The sequence below is a fragment of the Styela clava genome, chromosome 14, assembly GCF_964204865.1.
Source record: "Styela clava chromosome 14, kaStyClav1.hap1.2, whole genome shotgun sequence".
Taxonomy (NCBI): domain Eukaryota; kingdom Metazoa; phylum Chordata; class Ascidiacea; order Stolidobranchia; family Styelidae; genus Styela; species Styela clava.
The window spans coordinates 19,727,581-19,746,845 of NC_135263.1; the positions used below are offsets into that span (position 1 = coordinate 19,727,581).

Genomic DNA, 19,265 nt, shown 5'->3' on the forward strand with positions numbered 1-19,265 from the left:
TGCAAGTTGTAGTCATTATAAATATTAGGCCCAGGGCTTAGAAAACCACACTTTTTACGAATGCCGTTGCCAGGCGGGAACTGAACAATCCCTTGCCACCAAAAGTTAGGTCTGCATCGTGGGCTACCTGGAAACGTTTAGCAGCTTACCACGTATTACTCAAAACATGTATTACCAGCACTTCGCTGTTTAACATCATTCAATCAAATTCCGTTGCTTTTCGTCTCCAGCACAGAACTAATATATATATATCAACATACATCAGAGTGCGCAGGCAAGAACTTATTGATACAGAACCACGTAATGAACCTCGTGCATTTTGTTACCTAACGTTACCAAATCAATTTTTGCTTTGTTTCCTGGTCAGCTTTTTTGACCATTTGACCATAATTACGATGGAAATCTGACCGTGCGCGAGCTATGTGTCTGATGACGTCGGTGGTCGACGTAAGTGGTCTGACCAAGTGTGCAGTTGGCCATGTAGCCTACGAAGACTAGATGTCTGCCACCGGTGCAATCTTGCTTGTGACCGGTTTTTTACCCTTGTTGTGAAATTTTTCCATTTTGGCGCCCCTGTACCTTGGCGCCCGGGGGCATATGTACCCCATTGCCCCCCGCTAAGCTACGCCTCTGATGCCTAGAAGAACCTCTATTTATAGACATTGATTGTGCTGCATGTCCTGAGTTTAGTCGGAAAAAGTGCCAAAGGAGACGCCGATTTTTTTTGTAAAACAATACAAAAAATCACGACAGAGACATATAGCAATGGGGAGCATCATAGATTCTAAATTTAAAAATTTATCACAAAATCAATTACAACATAATAACTTCTTATCGAAGTATGTCATTAGATAGGCTCTATCCTAATACAATAATATATGGTTGCAGAATAATTTTTTATATTAACTTTAGTGACCTATAAGTTATAACGAGGCTTTACAAAAAGAGCCCATACTGTTGTGTGGTAACGTTCACACCTTTTAACTTTTCTGAGCTTAGGGCAATGAAGTAGGGTGTACGCCCCGTGTCTGCCCGGTTACGAAAGTTGTAATCTTTTTTAGACGAGGTTTTAGGTACAATCATACTACATGTCTATTTCCAAATTACTACCAGGCGTACGAAAACTTGTATACGGATATTAATTGAAATGGGAGCTAAATAATAAACACGCTTTCAACATATCGGTTGCTTTTCTGTCGCCGCCTCGACAAAAGCAAATAAAATTGTGAACTTGGTTACCAGGAACGCGCGACCCAGTATCATGTAAAGTTGAATTTTAATTAAAATAGAGAAGAATACCTATAACCTTTGTTCACTGCATCAAATTGTCTTCGAGGAGTGTCGCAAGAGAATAATGCTCTTGCATCAGACTCGACCATTGAATATTGGCGGCGCTATTTTATCCTTTTCATTTTAGACCAGAAGTTACGTAAAGTGGATTGCTTTAGCTGTTTGTATGTTTTGTTCCAGGCGCATACTCTCGACCAAAAACATTGAATTATCTCTATGATTTGGGACATGAACACCGCTGAAGCAAGGCTTTTCGTTTTTGAACGATTTCCATATGCAATTTAGTTTTCCCTACACTCCATCGAACCTCGGTGGCATACATTCGTCTAAGACGGGTTCTCAAACTGGGGCACATTTAGACTTTCCAAAGAGTACATTAGATCAAGCCTACTGTACAAGGATATTCTTCCCATAACTTCTCATCTGCATTAAAATATTTTATCACCTGACGTTAATAATTTGAAGACAAGACATTAGATTAGCAAGTCTTCTGAAGGGCCTATGTTAATTTACCTCAGTAGAAGCTTACGAATATACGATATTGTAATTGACAACTCAGCAAAAATGCGTCTTATAGGAAAAAACTTGCAGACGCCAATCTTTGAATTAGCCAACGATCTTGAGGTACACGGCGTATGATTAGCAATTATGGAATTTCGGCGTAGGCAGTTTAATAGGCTTTAAACTAGTCGGGTCACGTGGAGTGTTGCATAGGGCAACATTTTATTTCGCTGCAAGATTTGAATATGGTAGAAAATAAGCCGGTGGGAGGCGAATATTTCTAAATACAACATTTTTCCATGCAAATATATCTCGTTAACAAAAACCATTCGTTTGAATTCAAATCGCTCTAATGGTCATAACTAAATAGACTACATGTTGGAAACAGTTTCGCTCTTCAAAACGTGAAGTATATCACACATATACCAATCGAGAAATGGATTTCACTTTGAAAGTTTACAAATTTATTGAAAAATCATTGCACAACTGAAAATAATTTAACCGTAATACAGTACTCTAGTTCGAACATCTCCCGAAAGTCGTTCTTTCGGGTGCATACCACAGCCATATAATACATGATTTCCACTGGATGCCATATCCTGCACCTAAAACTTGGTCTCATGAAACTTGATCACCGACTCAATTCAGCTGGTTAATAAAGAAGAGTATCACAGCGTACAGAACATCACCAGACTTGCAAGGAGAAACTTCTTAGTCGCTCTCGAAAAAACATCTCATAAAATAGTGTCGTTAAATGCCAGTGATACTACTGCTTTGGTGTGACCATTGTATTCACGCTTTACAACGCCTTGTTCGATATTCCATAATCGAGCCATGCAGTCAGACGATGCTGCAGAAAAGAACAAAACGATATGATAGCTCATCATTGTAGAAGTGATAATAATAACGGAAGTTTTCACGAAATATTCACAAAATTCCATCACCCGTTGAGGATATTTTAAATTTAAGCAATGGTACCAAATGTGATACTGTGTATATTATATATATACAAATTACTAATTGGACAAAATGCTACCACCAAAGTTATGCTGTGTAAAGGTACCTGTTACAATATATTGAGAGTCCGCAGAAAACGCACAATCCCACATCCATCCGTGGGGAGGATCAGCTGGGTCTGTACTGTTTAATTTCAACGTTGATAAGGGTTGAAAGTTTGACGTTTGCCAGATTTTTACAGATTGATCGGCAGATGTAGTTGCAAGAAGCCTGTAACAAAATTAATAGAATTTGCAAGGAGCTTCAGGATAAACCGACAGCGAACGATCGATCCTTCAGGAACATTCAGAAAACACGTAATAAAGTTATAGCAAAATGAATTTGGTAGGCCGTGGCAAACTCTAAAATTTGGCCACCCCAGTAACCGTATTTTGGTCACTAAAATAAAGCCTTTAAAAATATGTTTTTGGTGATCGTTTTCCTAAATAATACTATGACTATGACATTATTTAAACTTGAACAATTCGAATTAAAACTAGTTCGGTTTGATTGTAATGTGTTTATGTTAAAAAGCAAGAATCGCAAACAAATTGGCTTGATAGCAAACACCATCTATATCTGATCACCATAGCTGAAGCAATATTTTCCGCGTCCACCAGACCGTGACGATGCTTCAGTGAAAAATTCCGCTATCTCGGCATACGAATTCGATTACAACGAAAGCATCCCCGAATAAGTATTATGAAAGAAATTTATGGACCGAGCAGCCTTATCGTACAGCCGCCGTCGATATAATTCAGCCAAACATCAGCTAATATAATCTGTTATGCTAACGCAGTATTTACCTACAGCAAAGTACGTCGATGAGGTCGTGCGCATTTAGCCCGAAGGAAATCAAAGTTAGAAACGAAAGATTTGTTAAATCACGAAAATAGAATTTAGATCATCAAAATGCGTGAATTATGCTACTTTCTTCGACGATATATTGTAGTTTATAGCAGAATAAGTTAATCAGTTTATCTATAAGGTACAAATATAAAATTCTTTAGATGAGAGTTATGGTTGTCGCAATGACTATTATTTCAAGTAATTCACGCTATTGCATGGCACTGTAAAGGGATGAATAAGATACATTTCCGACACTTAATGAGGAAGGTGTCGTACAATGACATAAAACTGAGAAGTAAGGCCAACTCGAAATAATGGCATACAAACTACAGCAGACGGATATGTACAATGGTTCATAATTTCTTTAGATTACAGATGAAAATAGAGTTTATTGAGTTTCCAAGTTAGTTCCGTGGTGTGTCTACAAAATTATTGTGAAAAATAAAACATTATTTAGATAGATTTTGCGGTTACCATGTGAAAGATTGCAGGAGAACCCAATAAAAATCGCACAAATATTTAATAGGACACATTTTGGAATTATCAGAGAACTCAGTGCCACAGTCACACGTATAAAATCAGTATAATGCTCAGTTGATCTAGCTCGAGACGACAAGCCCATATGGCGCAAACATAAAATAGTACAACTGTTACTATGGGATAATTGTTAAAGAGGGCGATTAGCACGGTAATTGTATGGTTACACACTTAGTCCTGGGAAAGGCTACAGTAACGTATGTATCTGAAAATAAGTTAGCAAGGGTGGTTGGTTAAAACTAGAATAGGGTCATGGCTTCTAATAGCGTTCGTTACCAGTTAATAGAATATCAATATAATAGTTCATCTCAATAATAATTTACTGGCCACTGAGCAACTACAATTATACCACGCTAAGCCGTTTTTCGGAGCGAGGTTGCAGAAGCGTGAAAAGTAATTAGACAATAGACATACGGCGGCACGATACGAATGTTTTGTTTTTGTAACTTCCAGACAAAAGAAAGTTGACAGCGTCAATAATTACGGAGGCGACATGAAACTATTGTTCAAAGGGAATAACTTGAAGAAAAAAAAAACGCTGGATTGTGAGCACATTGGGGCTATAAGCTTATGATATTGTGATGTGGAATGATTTATGTTGTGGGAAAACGATCGAATGTGGTACATTTCGTTAGGGACAGAAAATTATTTTATGGGCAAAATGGGCAGCCTTCCAAGGACTATATATTTCAGTGTACGTTGATTGTGATGTGGAATGATTTATGTTGCGGTAAAACGATCGAATGTGGTACATTGTGTTGGGGACAGAAAATTATTTTGGGGGTGACATAGGCAGCCTTTGTACCTTACTAGGACGATATATTTCAGTGTAACGTTATCTGTTATATGAAGTAGGCTGGAATATAAACAATTTTATATTGAATTAGGCAGTAAAGCAACAGAATGCCGAGGTTGTGAGGAATCGGCAATTCCATAAACACCCAATATCAAACATCAACGAGATCTATCCAAATTATATGAAACCGATTTGTGAATCATTATTTTGTTATATGTCAACAGAAATCGCCAAACAAGCGGTCATGGTGAATTATTCGAATCGGTTTAGACGAAAATTTGAAATCGCCGCCATCTTGTTTTTTTGCTATCCTCCAAAGGTTGAGGTGAATTCCCAAATTATTTTTTATTGAAGCTATATTTTACTAATATGCAATCCTGACATAAGGCTCTATTCTTCCTAGTGAGTTATTGATAAAACATGTTTTTTATTGTTGTGAACACTCAGCAAACTGTATGAGTGGTGGATTTTATGTTTTCAGTTATCCATTAATTCGATTAATGAATTAATTAATCATTGATTAACATCAATCCATTGATTCGAATAGAAAAACAAAACAAAAAATATGGTTTGTAAATGTTTCTAAAGCAATGCTGGGAAAGAAAGTTACGTCGGTTTACGACGTAATTTCCGAGGGTATGATGGTCACTGAACAGTCACTGTATGTATAGATCTACGTAACTATAAAAATGCGCACTTTGTGGTTGGCCGTTAGGTCCGAGAACTTAGACTATAATAATAATAATCCATTCGATATGACCAAAAAAGACACGCTAAGATTGATTGGATGACATTGCGTTGGCCGTACCTTACGCATTACTTCTAGCGATGACAAAACTATGTGGTCATGCGATATTTTATTTTTTTATATCCTGTCGATATGTATCTATGAAAGTTGAGTCAAAACCACACACATATCGACTATGCAAATAACTTATTCAGTTCAAATCGTCATCTTATCATAAAAGCAGCAAATCGTCAGAATCTTATCCAACGAAAGCAAGTGGTACCGGTACCTTGCAGCTGCTTATCAGAATAGTAATATGGAAATCGTTTTTCTCATAAAACCTTAGAAGCGAATCTACTTGGCAAGCAGAGCGAATATAGAATTTTTATAGTAAGAATTCTATAGAATGCGAGGAAATTTCCAACTAACTTGAACATAATGTAATCCTCAGTCAAAATACCAATTCTAATTAGACCAAGATGTAACTTAAAACAATTGAATGAAAAAGAAGATGTTTGTATGGTGAAATTTCTAACATCAAATTGTGTTTCAGACGCCAATTTTTAATACATTATTACATCTTAACAAGAAATTGAGCAAAGAAAATAGATTCGACAGGCGTATAGGCAACCTTATTTGAACTTTCTTAATAACTGTTGACATCAACAAGATTTCATTCGATAATCATCCCTTTCTAACTACCATGGGGAATGGCCCCAGCAGTGATAAAGAAGGAGGGAAAAGCGGAATATTGAAAAAACTATTTTCCAGTAAAGAAATTCGAATACTAATGGTGGGGTTGGACTGCGCAGGAAAAACAACAATTTTGTATAATTTGAAGATGGGAAAGATTGTGAGAACAATACCAACTATTGGTGAGCTCTTTTGTTAATAATATGATCATTATTTGATTCTATATGCAGCATATGGGAATAGGGGGACAAGCTGCAAACAAAAAGTATGCGGGTTGAATGGGCAAAGACAAAGTAGATCAGTCAAAAGGGTCTGTGATGTTTTTACATTTTCAGATAGTTATGCTCTAATGAGCAAGCCTAAGTGTTCCTGCGGTCTTCACCAGTCTTGGGTACCAGCAAGGTGTGTATGTACCGCATGCTTACATCAACAATTAAACTGCATGTAAGACATTATTACAAACTGTTTATTTAATATCTATATACAGGTTTCAATGTGGAGACAGTGGAATATAAAAACATAAGTTTTACAGTATGGGATATTGGAGGACAAGACAAGATCAGACCTCTATGGAGACACTACTTTTATAATGTGCAAGGTATATGGATTTGCTTTCATTTTAGGTACCGGCGAAAGAAAACAAGTAGCCTAACTAGTTAATGAAATTTTGTCAAAAACTTGGGTTCAATAATGGTAACCTGACCGTTTTTCTATTTGGTTAATGTTAAACATTTTGTTAGTTACTAGCTGACTTAACGAATTTATTAAAATGAGATGGTGGAGTACTACCTAATGACACATCTAAGACTAAATTTCTATTGGGAACTGGAAGATGAGATACAACCATTCAAGCCCTGGTTTACGCAATATAGCAATGCCATGCATTAATCATAAATCAGTAGAACTGAAAAGTTATATTCAAATAATCAGTCGTTTATGAAATATTGTGTCCCACAACTTGAAACTTAAATTTCTAGGTATAATATTCGTTATTGATAGTAACGATAAAGAACGAATAGAGGAAGCGAGAGAAGAATTATACAGCCTCCTTGATGAAGAAGAATTGAAAAATTGCGTCCTGCTGGTGCTCGCAAATAAACAGGCAAGAGGGCAAATTTGAAAATCAGGATTAGTGATTTATTTGTGATTTATGACAACGGTTAACAACGGCCTAAGTGAACTAACTCATTAGCGAGATTGATTTTTTCTTTTGGATATAGTTTCAAGATTAATCAGAGACGAACTATAAACCAAAACAATCAAAAATGAGCAATGTAATTTAACACATACTGTTAATTAAGTTTATTATGTGAATTTTATGTAATATTCTCTGAACACAAGACCATAGTCAAACAAAAATGAAGAAACTAGAAACACATATAGTGCTGAAAGCCACGAAAAAGCGAGCTAAGTTGGTGGACATGGAAACAGTAAGAGGGAGATTTTCGAGAATCTTCAGGGAAACTCAAAATTATTATTATCTCTTTTCAGGACTTGCCAAATGCAATGAGAGCAGAAGAAATTAGGAGCAAACTAAACATAAGCTCTCTCACATCACGACGATGGTATTTGCAGTCTACATGTGCAGTGACAGGTCAAGGATTGAATGACGGAATGCATTGGCTTGCCGCACAGTTTAAGACGAAGCATGGTGAAAATAAAAAGCAAAAAAAGACCTGATTTGAATTAGGCTACTGGCTTATTGACTCAGACATATCTCAGGCTGTGTCAGGCATAGAAGCATTGAGATAACTACTGGGTGGTGCAGTAATAAAATGCCTGAAAGTGTCACAGCTTCAATTGAACAATAAATTGCATAATGAGATATATTGCCTCATCAAATCTGCAGTAGGCCTACTTTAAATATGAAAATATAAAGACTTCGAATGGAAAGAGATGCTCCTATTACATATCAAACTATTTCAAATATTATGCTATTTTTAATGAATTTAAACTACCATTCACCGAATTAATAGAAGCAATGTCAATTTTTCCACTTCTTAGTTAGTTTCAACAATGCCACTGTGAATATTTGGTAAAACAAGCCGAAGTACATATCTGGAGAAAACACTACTGACATTCGAAAATAAAACAGTAAACATTTAGTGATCATTTTATGCAACATTTGGCCTTATTTTCTCATGAAACAGGTTCATTTTGCTAATAAATGAATTTTTTCAGAGGAATCTTGGACTAAAAATAGGTGGCGTACAATATCAATGATAACGCCATACTTGCCAACTAGTAAAATAATGAAATCGTCTTTGCCACATCTTCTTAAACTTATAGTTATATCATTTATATGCCCTGGAATTTTACTTTTAATTTTACTTGCAAGTTATACTTTTCTCATGAAGTTCACATATCAACTTTTTTATGAAATTGTAGTCAATTTTTTCTTCCATGACAGTCCACTCCTTTCACTGCTAATTATTAACCAAGCATTTCCTTTTTTTTTGTTGTCGATGAAATCTAATATTGCTCTTACTTTATTTGAAAAATTGTGAATTGAGCCCAAATTTCATTTCTAGCCATGTTATAATATATTGATAATGTGGTAAAGGTTTGTGTTTCATAGTTGAGTTAAGTCTTTGTTTTCTAAATAAGTTATGTAATCAGTCAACTGAGTATTTCTTCAGGGCGAAGCAAATATGTTTGTTTGGAACAGTTTAATATATTTTTAGTTGTCAACCATGAGAGAGAGAGAAAGAGAATTTTATGGATAAGAGAAATTTATTATTTCGTCAACCAAAATGATGCTGACGTTGAACTTGCTCCTGTTGCACAAGCTTATACCAGATACAAATGTGAATTGGCCTATCTTTTTATCTCAAAGTCATTGGGGCAAAGTAATACCAATATTAAAGAAATTTGAGCCCATGGATTTGTTCCATAATTTTGATATTCACTAGTAAATTACATATTTGTATTAACTGTCTTGAGCCCTACTGAACAATCCCTCTAGTAATTCACAGTTGGCACGGTGGAGCGGGCCACGGTGAAATAGCGCTAAAATTGGTAACTCCCGTCTATATAGCAGTTATATGTATTTAAACTAGTTTTGTTGATTGTTCAGATAATTTATAATTATCATTCACACATCAAATTTTCATAGAATATACTGAACACAATATGCAATGTGACTGTATCTAATTAAAATTCATAATGGAGGATCAAAAATATTTCCACCTTAAAGTATTGTTTTGCAGTTGAATGGTGGAGTTTATTGGAGTTAGGTCCATTGCATGCAGGGGCGGACACCCGGGGGGGCGGTCGCCCCCCCAATAATTTCGCAAAAAAATTTGATACATGTTGTTTCCGCCTTACAAAATTATCATTTCCGAAAAGTGCGATAGTCAAGCGCAATTAAACGGTTAATAGTCACCGATATTATAACTGTTTTCTCACAATAATGTGGACCAGAGCGTCTTCGGAGCACCTCACATTTTCGTGAAACATGCGCGCCCGCACGGGTAATACTCCGTCTTCAAACGCACCGCCGATCACGCGCCACGGTTTTTCACAACTAATTCATTTTTGTACAATTTAATATGATTTTCTCATTGTCAAAATCTTTCAATAGTGTTATTGTTGGCACTTGCGAGAGAAGTGAAAGAGGCAAACTGTGTTTCATTACAACAATTAATTATTATCGCTAAAAAATTAACTAGATCTAAAGCTGTTATAAACAATTTTCACCGCTGGACGTATCTTTTCACGTTATGGATTACGTGCAAGACCCAGCATAATTTGCGGGCAAAGATCAAAGCATTTACTATGTCGAAAAGTTGAAAAGCTGCAATATAAAATACTAAAAATAAAACTGTAAACAATATAGGTTTTGTTGAGGCCCGCGACAGTCTAAAAACGCTTTTCTAGGCATCGAAAATCGCAAAATTTCACAAGTTATGTTTGCTTGACCTTTAAAAACATTTCGTCACTAAAATCGAAACACGGTCAATTGTGAGCGGGATTTGCCTTTTTATCCATTACTTTCAAATTGACGTCGAAAATTTTCGTGTTAACATTAAACAAAGCTGACAACACGACTTTTCCCCGGTTTGTGATGATATATAAGATAATTAAAGTATTTTCGATCACTTTTTGTATTTATTTATGTATTTTTATTGTACTGAAATAACTTTTACTACGTGAGAATTGACAAAAAATTTATGGATTTTTCGGAAGGTTTTATCTTTAAAAATAATCGGAGTGACAACATTGCGATTGGTGCCAGTGTTACAAGTAAATCTCAAATTTATCAAATTCGCAAAATAGCAAAAATACGGATCAAAACAATATATAAACGGGCAGTTTACCACACATTTTTATGTCCCCGGATTGCCGTCGTGTGTTAGAATGGCTCTTGTTTTGTCGACTCAACCGTAGTTTAAATTGAAGACAATTAAAATAATGAATCAAGACATTTTGAATATGCCGGTATCGGTCTTTGATTGATTACTTTGCACAAGTGAAAAATCATTTTTCGTTGATAAAGTCGGCTCTTTTAACAAGTGGCGTAATCGCGGCGACTGTTCCGCGTGGATTTCGAGGCGGTGAATTTGTATTTTTGATTTACTAGTATACTTTATAATTATTTTCATTGTATGAAGTAAAATTGTACTATATGGGATTTTATATCAGATATCGAGATTTTTGTAACGGCGATAACGAGTTCGGAAGATTGCAAAAATACGTATCAAAATTAAATACATCAGGCAGCTTATCTCATATTTTTATTTCCCCATATCGCCGTGGTACTTTAGTTTAGTAATATTTTTATTTTGACCTAAGAAGTCGCAACCGCGAGTTACGCTGCACACAATTAACTCTTTTGATCCGTATAACATATATATTCGTACTACCATCCTTGGTCATAATAGTTATTTTCGGACTATTTTACGTTTATGTTCATGTTTTGTGAAGTATTCCGCACTAACTAAATCATTTTGAGCATCCAACTATGATCCGTGCTTGATCTGTCAACATTTTGTTTTTTTGTAAATTTTTTATTTTACTACTAAGTGAATTTTATTTGTGTAGGTATTTCAAAGCTTAGAGATACACGAAAGTATTTGTCATTACTTCAAAAATAAGTCATTTGAACGAGCGGGAAACAATTTCGCGCACATAATAAACAAACAAAGATTCCAGACAACTATCGTGGACATGCTCTCACATATCATTGATTATTTCGCGTTTCGCTTCGCTTGCGAAGCTGAGTCTGGTTTTTCTTCAAAGGTGACGTAACTCTCTTTCAGAAGAGCGCTTGGAATTTCGTTTCTTTGTAACACGTGTTCATCGAAGCGATAAGAGTGTGAAACGTTCTCTCAAAAATTTTTGAAATTTCTCTCTTCTTACACGCGTAGGGTCGAACGGTTTCGCCTACGTCACTTGGGCGCGTTTTAGTAGGAAGACGCGAAAATAAGCTTTTTAAAGAGATATTGGGGGTGTTCCTTGTACGTTTGGTTAACTGGTCATTACATATTATAAAATGGTACATAAAGTCGATTGTATATAGCGGAAAAAAAGGGTTAAATTAATATGTAAGGACATTTTAGAATCTCGTGGCTGTCATGGATCGACAGAAAAAAACATTATACGCTTAAATAGGCGGCTCTTTTAACTAGCGCGTAATCGCGGTGCTTGTTGCAGACGGCAATGGGAAGTTCCGACCTCAAATTTGTTATTTTCTGTTTGTTAGCGAGAGCCGTGGGCTAATTCTCGCGGAATTCAAGAAATTGGTTCAGTGACGCGCAAGTTCCGTGTCCGAGCCAAGCAGCCTAGGTAATCGATATATTAGTAGCAAAATGACATGCTAATACTTAGAGAATGACATCGACCAGTTATTGTTACGTGACGATACACGGCGCGGTGTTTTTCGGTAGGCGATCCAAGTTCGCCCCCCCAAAATTATGGAAAGTGTCCGCCCCTGATTGCATGTTATATACGACCTACCGCTACTCTAGCTATTTTTATAAAACAAAAATACTCACACTGAATCGGGACTAAATTTGCACTTCAATCCATATTTTTTGTGTGCATCGAGTTTTCTTCGAGGATTGAGTTGCATTATACCTTCCAATGTTTTAGCTGGAGAAACGCTCCAAACAAAGCAAGTTCCTAAAGGTAGAATACCATTACATTTGATATCCAAACAATATTTGGAGAACTACAATATTGGTTAATGGTTATTGAAATGTAGCTCCCATAGTTTTTATACTATCTCAGAGATAATCAAAAAGCCCCAACAACCCCATCACCAATCATATTAACAGCAAAGGTCATACGATAGAGCAGACATGGACAAACTACGATCCGCAGGCCAAATCCGGCTCGTTGGGTAATTCAATCTGGCCCGCCTGATGCTGCCACAACCGAACTGTAACCAAATTTGATGTTTTAGTTAAAAAAGTTCAAGGACTTTGTTGAGATTGCAAATTAAAGTTAGTTTTGGCCCGAGGCTTATTGTTTTCCACTTTTGCTTTGCAACACTGTAAATATTGTTCATAAAATGTAACTTTTTATGTCACACCTACATGGCCCGCGAGACTAGGTAGGCGAAGCTTTTGGCCCCTGGTTCAAAAATCTTGCCCACCCCTGCGATATGGTACTATAGACATCTTAAATACTCTTGGCATTGATGCACTCATTTTTCAAAATTTATTATAACACCTTGACTCGAGTATTATGTAATTTATCTTTACAGAAATATTTTGTTTTGTCTGAAGAAGATAGACCATGATCAAGAGAAAGCTCACAAATATACAGGCTACTTTGTAGAGATTACGTTAATGCTTATTTGTTTAAAAATATGATTATTTAGATAAGATTGTCGGAAGCAACATTGCACTTCATATAGACTTTTATGTCAATAGCATCGATTTGCAGGCTAGCAGTATTGCAATTCGCATTCCTATTTTAAAACAAAAATGAATTCAGGTGGTACTGGTATCATTTACTACTGTAATTACATTTTTAGTTGCTCGTACAAATATGTTATATTGAGACTTGCCAACAACAAAAGGTATTCCTGTAGTGTGTGTGTACCAAGGTAGAGTTAGGCCATAATTTTATTCTGATTTTCCCCATTTTAGTTCTATCAGAGTTCGGAGACTGTCGGTGTTAGCCAAGAGAATATACCCCCAGCCCATAGGTTCCAATCCCTTTACACAACTCGATGTAAAGTAGGTGAACAAAATTAGTTACCTCCATATTGATACACACACTTCTGGAGCGCTCAACAAATTCCTAAGCACACCACAACCAACTCAAAGATTCAGCTCAAAGCAACACCGACTACCCACGTATAAATATAGACTCACCATGTGTGTTCACTGCAGCGAGATAACTTGCATCAGGATCAATATCAACACAGTTAATACTAACATTAACTTCAGGTATCTAAATCATAGAAGAAAAGTTGCATCATAAAACAGTAATATCATTTTATTTAGCGAGATGAAAAAACAAATACCGGTATGCGATGCAAAGTAATGGAAAATAATATTCGGACATCATACATTTTTGTTATGTACTCATTGAATGTAAATAATGAATTCTTGAAATGTTCAAAATGTATACAAATGATCCTAAAATCTGCTCTAATTTGAAAATATCAATATTCAATGATATCAGATTTAGCCAAAGTCCAAAAATGAATATCAGTGTACCAGTTGCTCTGTTTTGTCAGATCTAAGATCCCAAACATTTATACATCCTCCCTGGTCAGCAACAATCATTTCTGCTTGATTTGGATGAAGGCATATTGATGTTATCGCAGCATTTACTTGAAACATTCTATTGCATTGCATGTTGCGAGACCTATATATATATATATAAAATATCAGAAAACTGTTCTTGATACAGTCAACGGAACGGATTGAAATAAATAAATCTAAAACCAAATCCACGGAGAAGCTACCAAAACAAATATAACATTCACAGAGCGAATCAATAGTCCAGGAGCATCAGCAATAGGTTGGTTGAACAGGAGTAGAACCAGTGCATAACAACAAGAAAACTTACCATAGTTATAGTAAATGTTATCAAAAAGCTTGTAAATCCATGGATTCCTGGTAATGGGATGTCCAATGAGTTTCTTACCTCATGTCCCATATCCTAGCCATATGATCTTCTCCACCCGTGTACATCCATTTACCATCTTCTTGAAAACCAACTGCAGTGACGTTTTTGTTCAGTCCATCATAACATATTATTGGATTTTGATGAGAGGACTTAATGTCGTACATTCTGAATAAAAATTGTCAACCATTACAAAAATTAGAGTGGAGTTGCAAGCCGAAACAATGAAGGATGTTAAATCTTGAATTTAGAAGTATTCATTAATTTATGTAACTATTACACTTTCTGAAACTCTTTTAACTTCATTAAACTATTACGATTACAAAAAAAAACAATGCAATACCACTAACCTGACATGTTGGTATCCCGCAGCGGCTAGGTGTTTCTTATCTGGAGTAATCTGCATCGCATTCACTTGCTGATGTTTGCGTATAGTGAGAAAATAATACAAATTGAAATTATATATCTTATAAAATGTTTACTTCTAGTATTCAGCAATTCCATGAAAACCGTCATCCTGGTTCAAATTACCAACTGCATTATTAATAACTTGAGAGTCATGTATTGAGTCTAGCGGGTCTTTGATGAAGGAAGAAAATCTCAGCGGTCACGACTTGGGTCATCTCAGATCAGTCGAACATTCCCAACTTTGGAAATTTCAACTTGAACCCTGGATTAAATGAACAACGAATACCTATCTTTTGAGATTATTAAAACAAAAAATTTATAAAAAGGATACAGAGTCGGGATGCTGAACAGTCTTTGTACAAAACCCACTATGGGCTTGCCAGAATCTGATTGTGTGATCATAACTACCAGTTGCCAAAATTACTTGATCTATTCCACCAGGATCACCAGACATTATGATGCTATAATCAAGGCTATAAAAAGGAAAAAGGGTGAAGTCCATTCAATTACTTGTAACAAACTGAAGCATATTCCCTGGAGTATTAAGATTCATATTGGGTTCAACTGACATAGAATGGTAAAATAATATTTCACGCCAACAAAGATGTATACCTTCTACAAAGTAAACTTACTGCAATTAACACTGGAGCACCACAATTGCAAGGCTAGACACAAAAAATTAGAGAACTATAAATTTGAACTGATGTAGTACACATGTCATAGTCATTGTTTTTCATAATTGACACTAAATGTCGTTACACATGCGGTAGAATTGTTTATGAGTCACATTCAAGTTCATAAACTTTCTTTATTAGATACATCTGTATTTTGTACATATTGCTAAACCTTGTATAAGCACCATGAAACTACAACACCATTATAATTTATCAACAGTTATCGATAAAAAAAGTCTTACTTTTAGCAGCATTCAACCCCTGACAGCCTGAGCTTAATATTGAGAATTGCACACTTCAAAATAATGAAATTTAACAAAGATGATACGTGCCCTTTGAATCCCAAGACATGAACAAGTTCTGGAACTAGTTTCCAAAACTTTTGCATTAAACTAACTTTATTAAATAGCATTGTCGTGCTCAATACGCCTATCATACAAATATACAAAAAGTCATCCCTAGTGACCAGTCCGTATTCTTCGGTTACTTATTGTTGGTGCATCCTGAGCTGCAACTGGATCCCCAACTTTATAATATCTTCTCTTCCAAACAGGTCCAGGTCTTTTCACAGCAGTTTGTGAACCAATGGGAAAGTTAGTGAGATAACAATTCAGCTTTGGTATTTCTTTTCCCAAATGATCTATTCGAGGTTCTTCACCAGGTAATAGGTTGGCACGTTGTGCCATTTTAATAGCTTTTGTTACTTTTAGGTGTTCTCGTAAACATAGTCCAGTGATAGAACGAGGAATCACATCTCCATTATTTGTCATGAACTGATTGAGTATTAATACATCTTCATATGTAACCTGAATTCCTCGACTACGTATTGGACATGTATCTTCTGGATTATCTCTATCAACAAACTTAGAATTGTCATCTTCGTACATTTTACCTTCAATTGTTGTTACATTATCTTCCTCTTTTATCTTAATCTCTCTGTATCCTCTAGTAGGCAAGATTCCAACAAGATTTAACAAACTCGATAAAGGTTGGAAGCCTAATTTATTAATATTTTTAAACATAAAATGTGCCATCTAAAGGAAGGAAGAACAAATAATTTTAAAACAAATATATTTTTAGTTACGAGTATAGATTCCATTTATAATTAATATCTTGGAAGTTGGCGCATCGTACAGAGTGTTGGAAATATGCTTGCTATCGCATCGTTAATTACCCATTTAGCAGTTTGCCATCCAGCCATCACTGCATCATGACAAATTTGAAGTCTTATAGGTATAAGTTTATTTCGACACTTCAACTTCAATAATCTAATCAACAATGAATCATAAATTTGATAACCGCATGAAACACTCGCACATAGGCTTACCTTGTACAAACCCCAGCAAAACAGAAAATAAAAAACACAATTGTTTCAATCACCAGTTGTGGACATAGGCTGGTTCTCAACCTTTTTTCTTTTGTGGCCCATTTTCATTGCGAAAAATTTTGTGGCCATTAAGTCAGTGTTTCAGTATAAGAGAAAAAAATTCTTTCCGCAAAAAACCAACAATTCCACCTTAATATTTAGAATGAAAATTTCCACCCTGTAGCAAAAATCACCATCAGACCAATTTCCAATAGGTTTGTGGCCTATCTAAAAATGTTTCTGTGGCCCAGAATTTTACCTTGAAAATTCAAATTAATTGAACAGTTTTTATCAAAATAATGCTTTAATATAATTTACATCTAGTAACTATTTTTTGATCTTTATCGTAGAACCGTTTATTTCACAAAATATAGAGATAATTTTATGTATCAGTAATTTATTGGCGGTCTTACTACTTACTGAATACAGCGCGAAACACCGCAAAGAGCGCAAAACAGAGGGAAACAGCGCAAAACAGTGGGGAAACAGCGCAAAACAGAGGAAAACAGTGTGAAGCAGAAAAAAATTTTGCAATGAGTTCGAGGCACCTTGTTTTTAGTTGAAGTATCACGGCAGCAAATTAAAAACACAAACCAGCGTATGTAGCCAGTAATGCAGTAATGGCAGGTCTGCCCCTGCTGGTGACACATTTTGGGTACCATAATTTTGAACATTTTCCATATGGATATGGTTGGCTTTAGGGTTAGGGTTAGATCAAAAGGGACCTCCAGAGGTATGTGCACCAAGATGGCGCACAACCTGAAGATAGTATGTGTGTGTGTGTGTGGCGGATTCAGGTTGTGCGACATATTGCTGCACATACTTCTGGAGCACCAAAAAGGTAGATAAAATTTCGCATGATGACCTATAATCCGGTACATAACCTTGTAAATATACCGGAAACAGCGCCACAAAACCATGGCGAGAGGCGTCGTGGTTCTTTCGTGACAGGAGGTGGTAATGACTGCGCCTCCTGTTTTCCGCTGTTTCCCTCTGTTTTGCGCTGGTTTCCTTCTGTTTCGCGCTCTTTGCGGTGTTTCGCGCTGTATTCAGTAAGTAGTAAGACCCATTTATTGGTACCGTAATTGAGCCATGCTTACCCACCTCTCGCGACCAGCGTGTATTACAGTACGGAAAAAATCAAAAAAGATTCCAATATGCTGTGAAATAACAACCTTATTCCTATACCCTTGTCTGAAATCAATACCCAAGAATGAAAAACCTCACTTACACCCTTTGTAACCAATTTATTTCCATATCCTACTTTACTTAATTATAGTAATTTTTCTGTTACCGGTAACTTTAATTTGGCAATAATAGGCTCTAATTTGGAGAATGAAATGGTCTCGCCCACCTCTTCATGCACCCAATTCTGGCAACTTTGGTTGGGCAACTTGGCATTTGACTCCAACTATAATCAGCTTGGCAATATGTTTTCAATAGAATCTTCCTTTTATATTTTAATTAACGATTAGAAGATCGATCAATTTGGCAATGGCAACCATTACAAAAATATCAATATAGTGTGGCAAATAATTTTTTTTATTTTCTAGTATTTATTTATTTATTTTTTGTTTACTGTACAGTATACCCTAAATTTATCGCGTTTTATTCTTATTTAAATAACTTCTCAGTGGTTGTGTGTGTGTGGCTGGTGGGTGCATGTGAGCGTGTGTGAAATAACTTAATAATTTTAGGTGAGTAAACACGTACCACTTCCTCTTGGCAAAACCTTCCATCTTATATTTTGTACTTTATAAACCTTATCTTAGGTTTCGTTTGCTCCCCTGATTCCATAATCAGTTTTTATTTATTTGTTCTTATTTGTCAAATGTATTGTTATGCTGATTATGGAGTCGAAATAAACTTTTTTACGTTTTATTAAATCTTGAGTTTGTTAAAGTTTCTTAAATTCAACTTACCGGTTTCATCCAATCTACTTGGTTGATTAGCGTACGTATCTTACCTGTAGTGTACACGGCGTACCGATAGCTTTCGTATTTCACGCAATTTAACATTTATTTACTCCCAATCCTTCCTCAATGCCCTTGCGCTAGTGGATCCGTATGCGTATAATGCAAGAATGCTGTAGTGGGAATAAAATACCATACTATGCAATTCAAGAGTCCTGTTGCACATTAACACAAAGGTATTTCTGTAACGTTTCGTCTGGCCAAAATCGGACTTCTTCAGACAAGCAGTTTACAACAATACCAAGAAACTTGTCTACAACAATAATACATCAATCAGCTACACCAGGGGTCTCCAGACTCCAACTCAAAATATGTCGCGGGCCACATTTTGAAATTTATTGACGACGCGGGCCGCAAACTAATAAATTAT

At 35.9% G+C, this 19,265-nt stretch overlaps 3 protein-coding genes across 3 annotated transcripts; 1 reads left to right on the forward strand and 2 right to left on the reverse strand.

Annotated features, from left to right (window-relative positions):
* Positions 1-2,232: 2,232 nt before the first annotated feature.
* LOC120340443 (target of rapamycin complex subunit lst8-like) lies at positions 2,233-15,384 on the reverse strand. The gene is made up of 8 exons (XM_039408702.2): positions 15,214-15,384; positions 14,825-14,892; positions 14,496-14,642; positions 14,063-14,213; positions 13,715-13,793; positions 12,386-12,512; positions 2,855-3,018; positions 2,233-2,641 (listed from the first exon to the last, which is right to left on the reverse strand). The coding sequence occupies exons 1-8, from the start codon at positions 15,382-15,384 to the stop codon at positions 2,526-2,528; spliced, it is 1,023 nt and encodes a 340-aa protein (XP_039264636.1). The 3' UTR covers positions 2,233-2,525.
* LOC120340444 (uncharacterized) lies at positions 5,421-8,951 on the forward strand. The gene is made up of 4 exons (XM_039408703.2): positions 5,421-6,571; positions 6,877-6,987; positions 7,367-7,491; positions 7,881-8,951. The coding sequence occupies exons 1-4, from the start codon at positions 6,400-6,402 to the stop codon at positions 8,067-8,069; spliced, it is 597 nt and encodes a 198-aa protein (XP_039264637.1). The 5' UTR covers positions 5,421-6,399; the 3' UTR covers positions 8,070-8,951.
* LOC120340445 (large ribosomal subunit protein mL66-like) lies at positions 15,356-16,610 on the reverse strand. The gene has a single exon (XM_078120246.1). It carries the CDS (start codon positions 16,588-16,590, stop codon positions 16,015-16,017), a length of 576 nt encoding a protein of 191 aa, XP_077976372.1. The 5' UTR covers positions 16,591-16,610; the 3' UTR covers positions 15,356-16,014.
* Positions 16,611-19,265: the final 2,655 nt, after the last annotated feature.

Excerpts from the sequence above, each read along its gene's own strand:
- LOC120340444 (XM_039408703.2), top strand. The coding sequence starts at position 6,400 with ATGGGGAATGGCCCCAGCAGTGATAAAGAAGGAGGGAAAAGCGGAATA. Across the intron at positions 6,572-6,876 it reads GAGAACAATACCAACTATTG|GTTTCAATGTGGAGACAGTG; the intron begins GTGAGCTCTTTT and ends ATCTATATACAG. Across the intron at positions 6,988-7,366 it reads CTACTTTTATAATGTGCAAG|GTATAATATTCGTTATTGAT; the intron begins GTATATGGATTT and ends TTAAATTTCTAG.
- LOC120340445 (XM_078120246.1), bottom strand. The coding sequence starts at position 16,590 with ATGGCACATTTTATGTTTAAAAATATTAATAAATTAGGCTTCCAACCT.
- LOC120340443 (XM_039408702.2), bottom strand. The coding sequence starts at position 15,384 with ATGGACTTCACCCTTTTTCCTTTTTATAGCCTTGATTATAGCATCATA. Across the intron at positions 14,893-15,213 it reads CTGTTCAGCATCCCGACTCT|CAAGTGAATGCGATGCAGAT; the intron begins GTATCCTTTTTA and ends CGCAAACATCAG. Across the intron at positions 2,642-2,854 it reads CTCTCAATATATTGTAACAG|CATCGTCTGACTGCATGGCT; the intron begins GTACCTTTACAC and ends TCTTTTCTGCAG.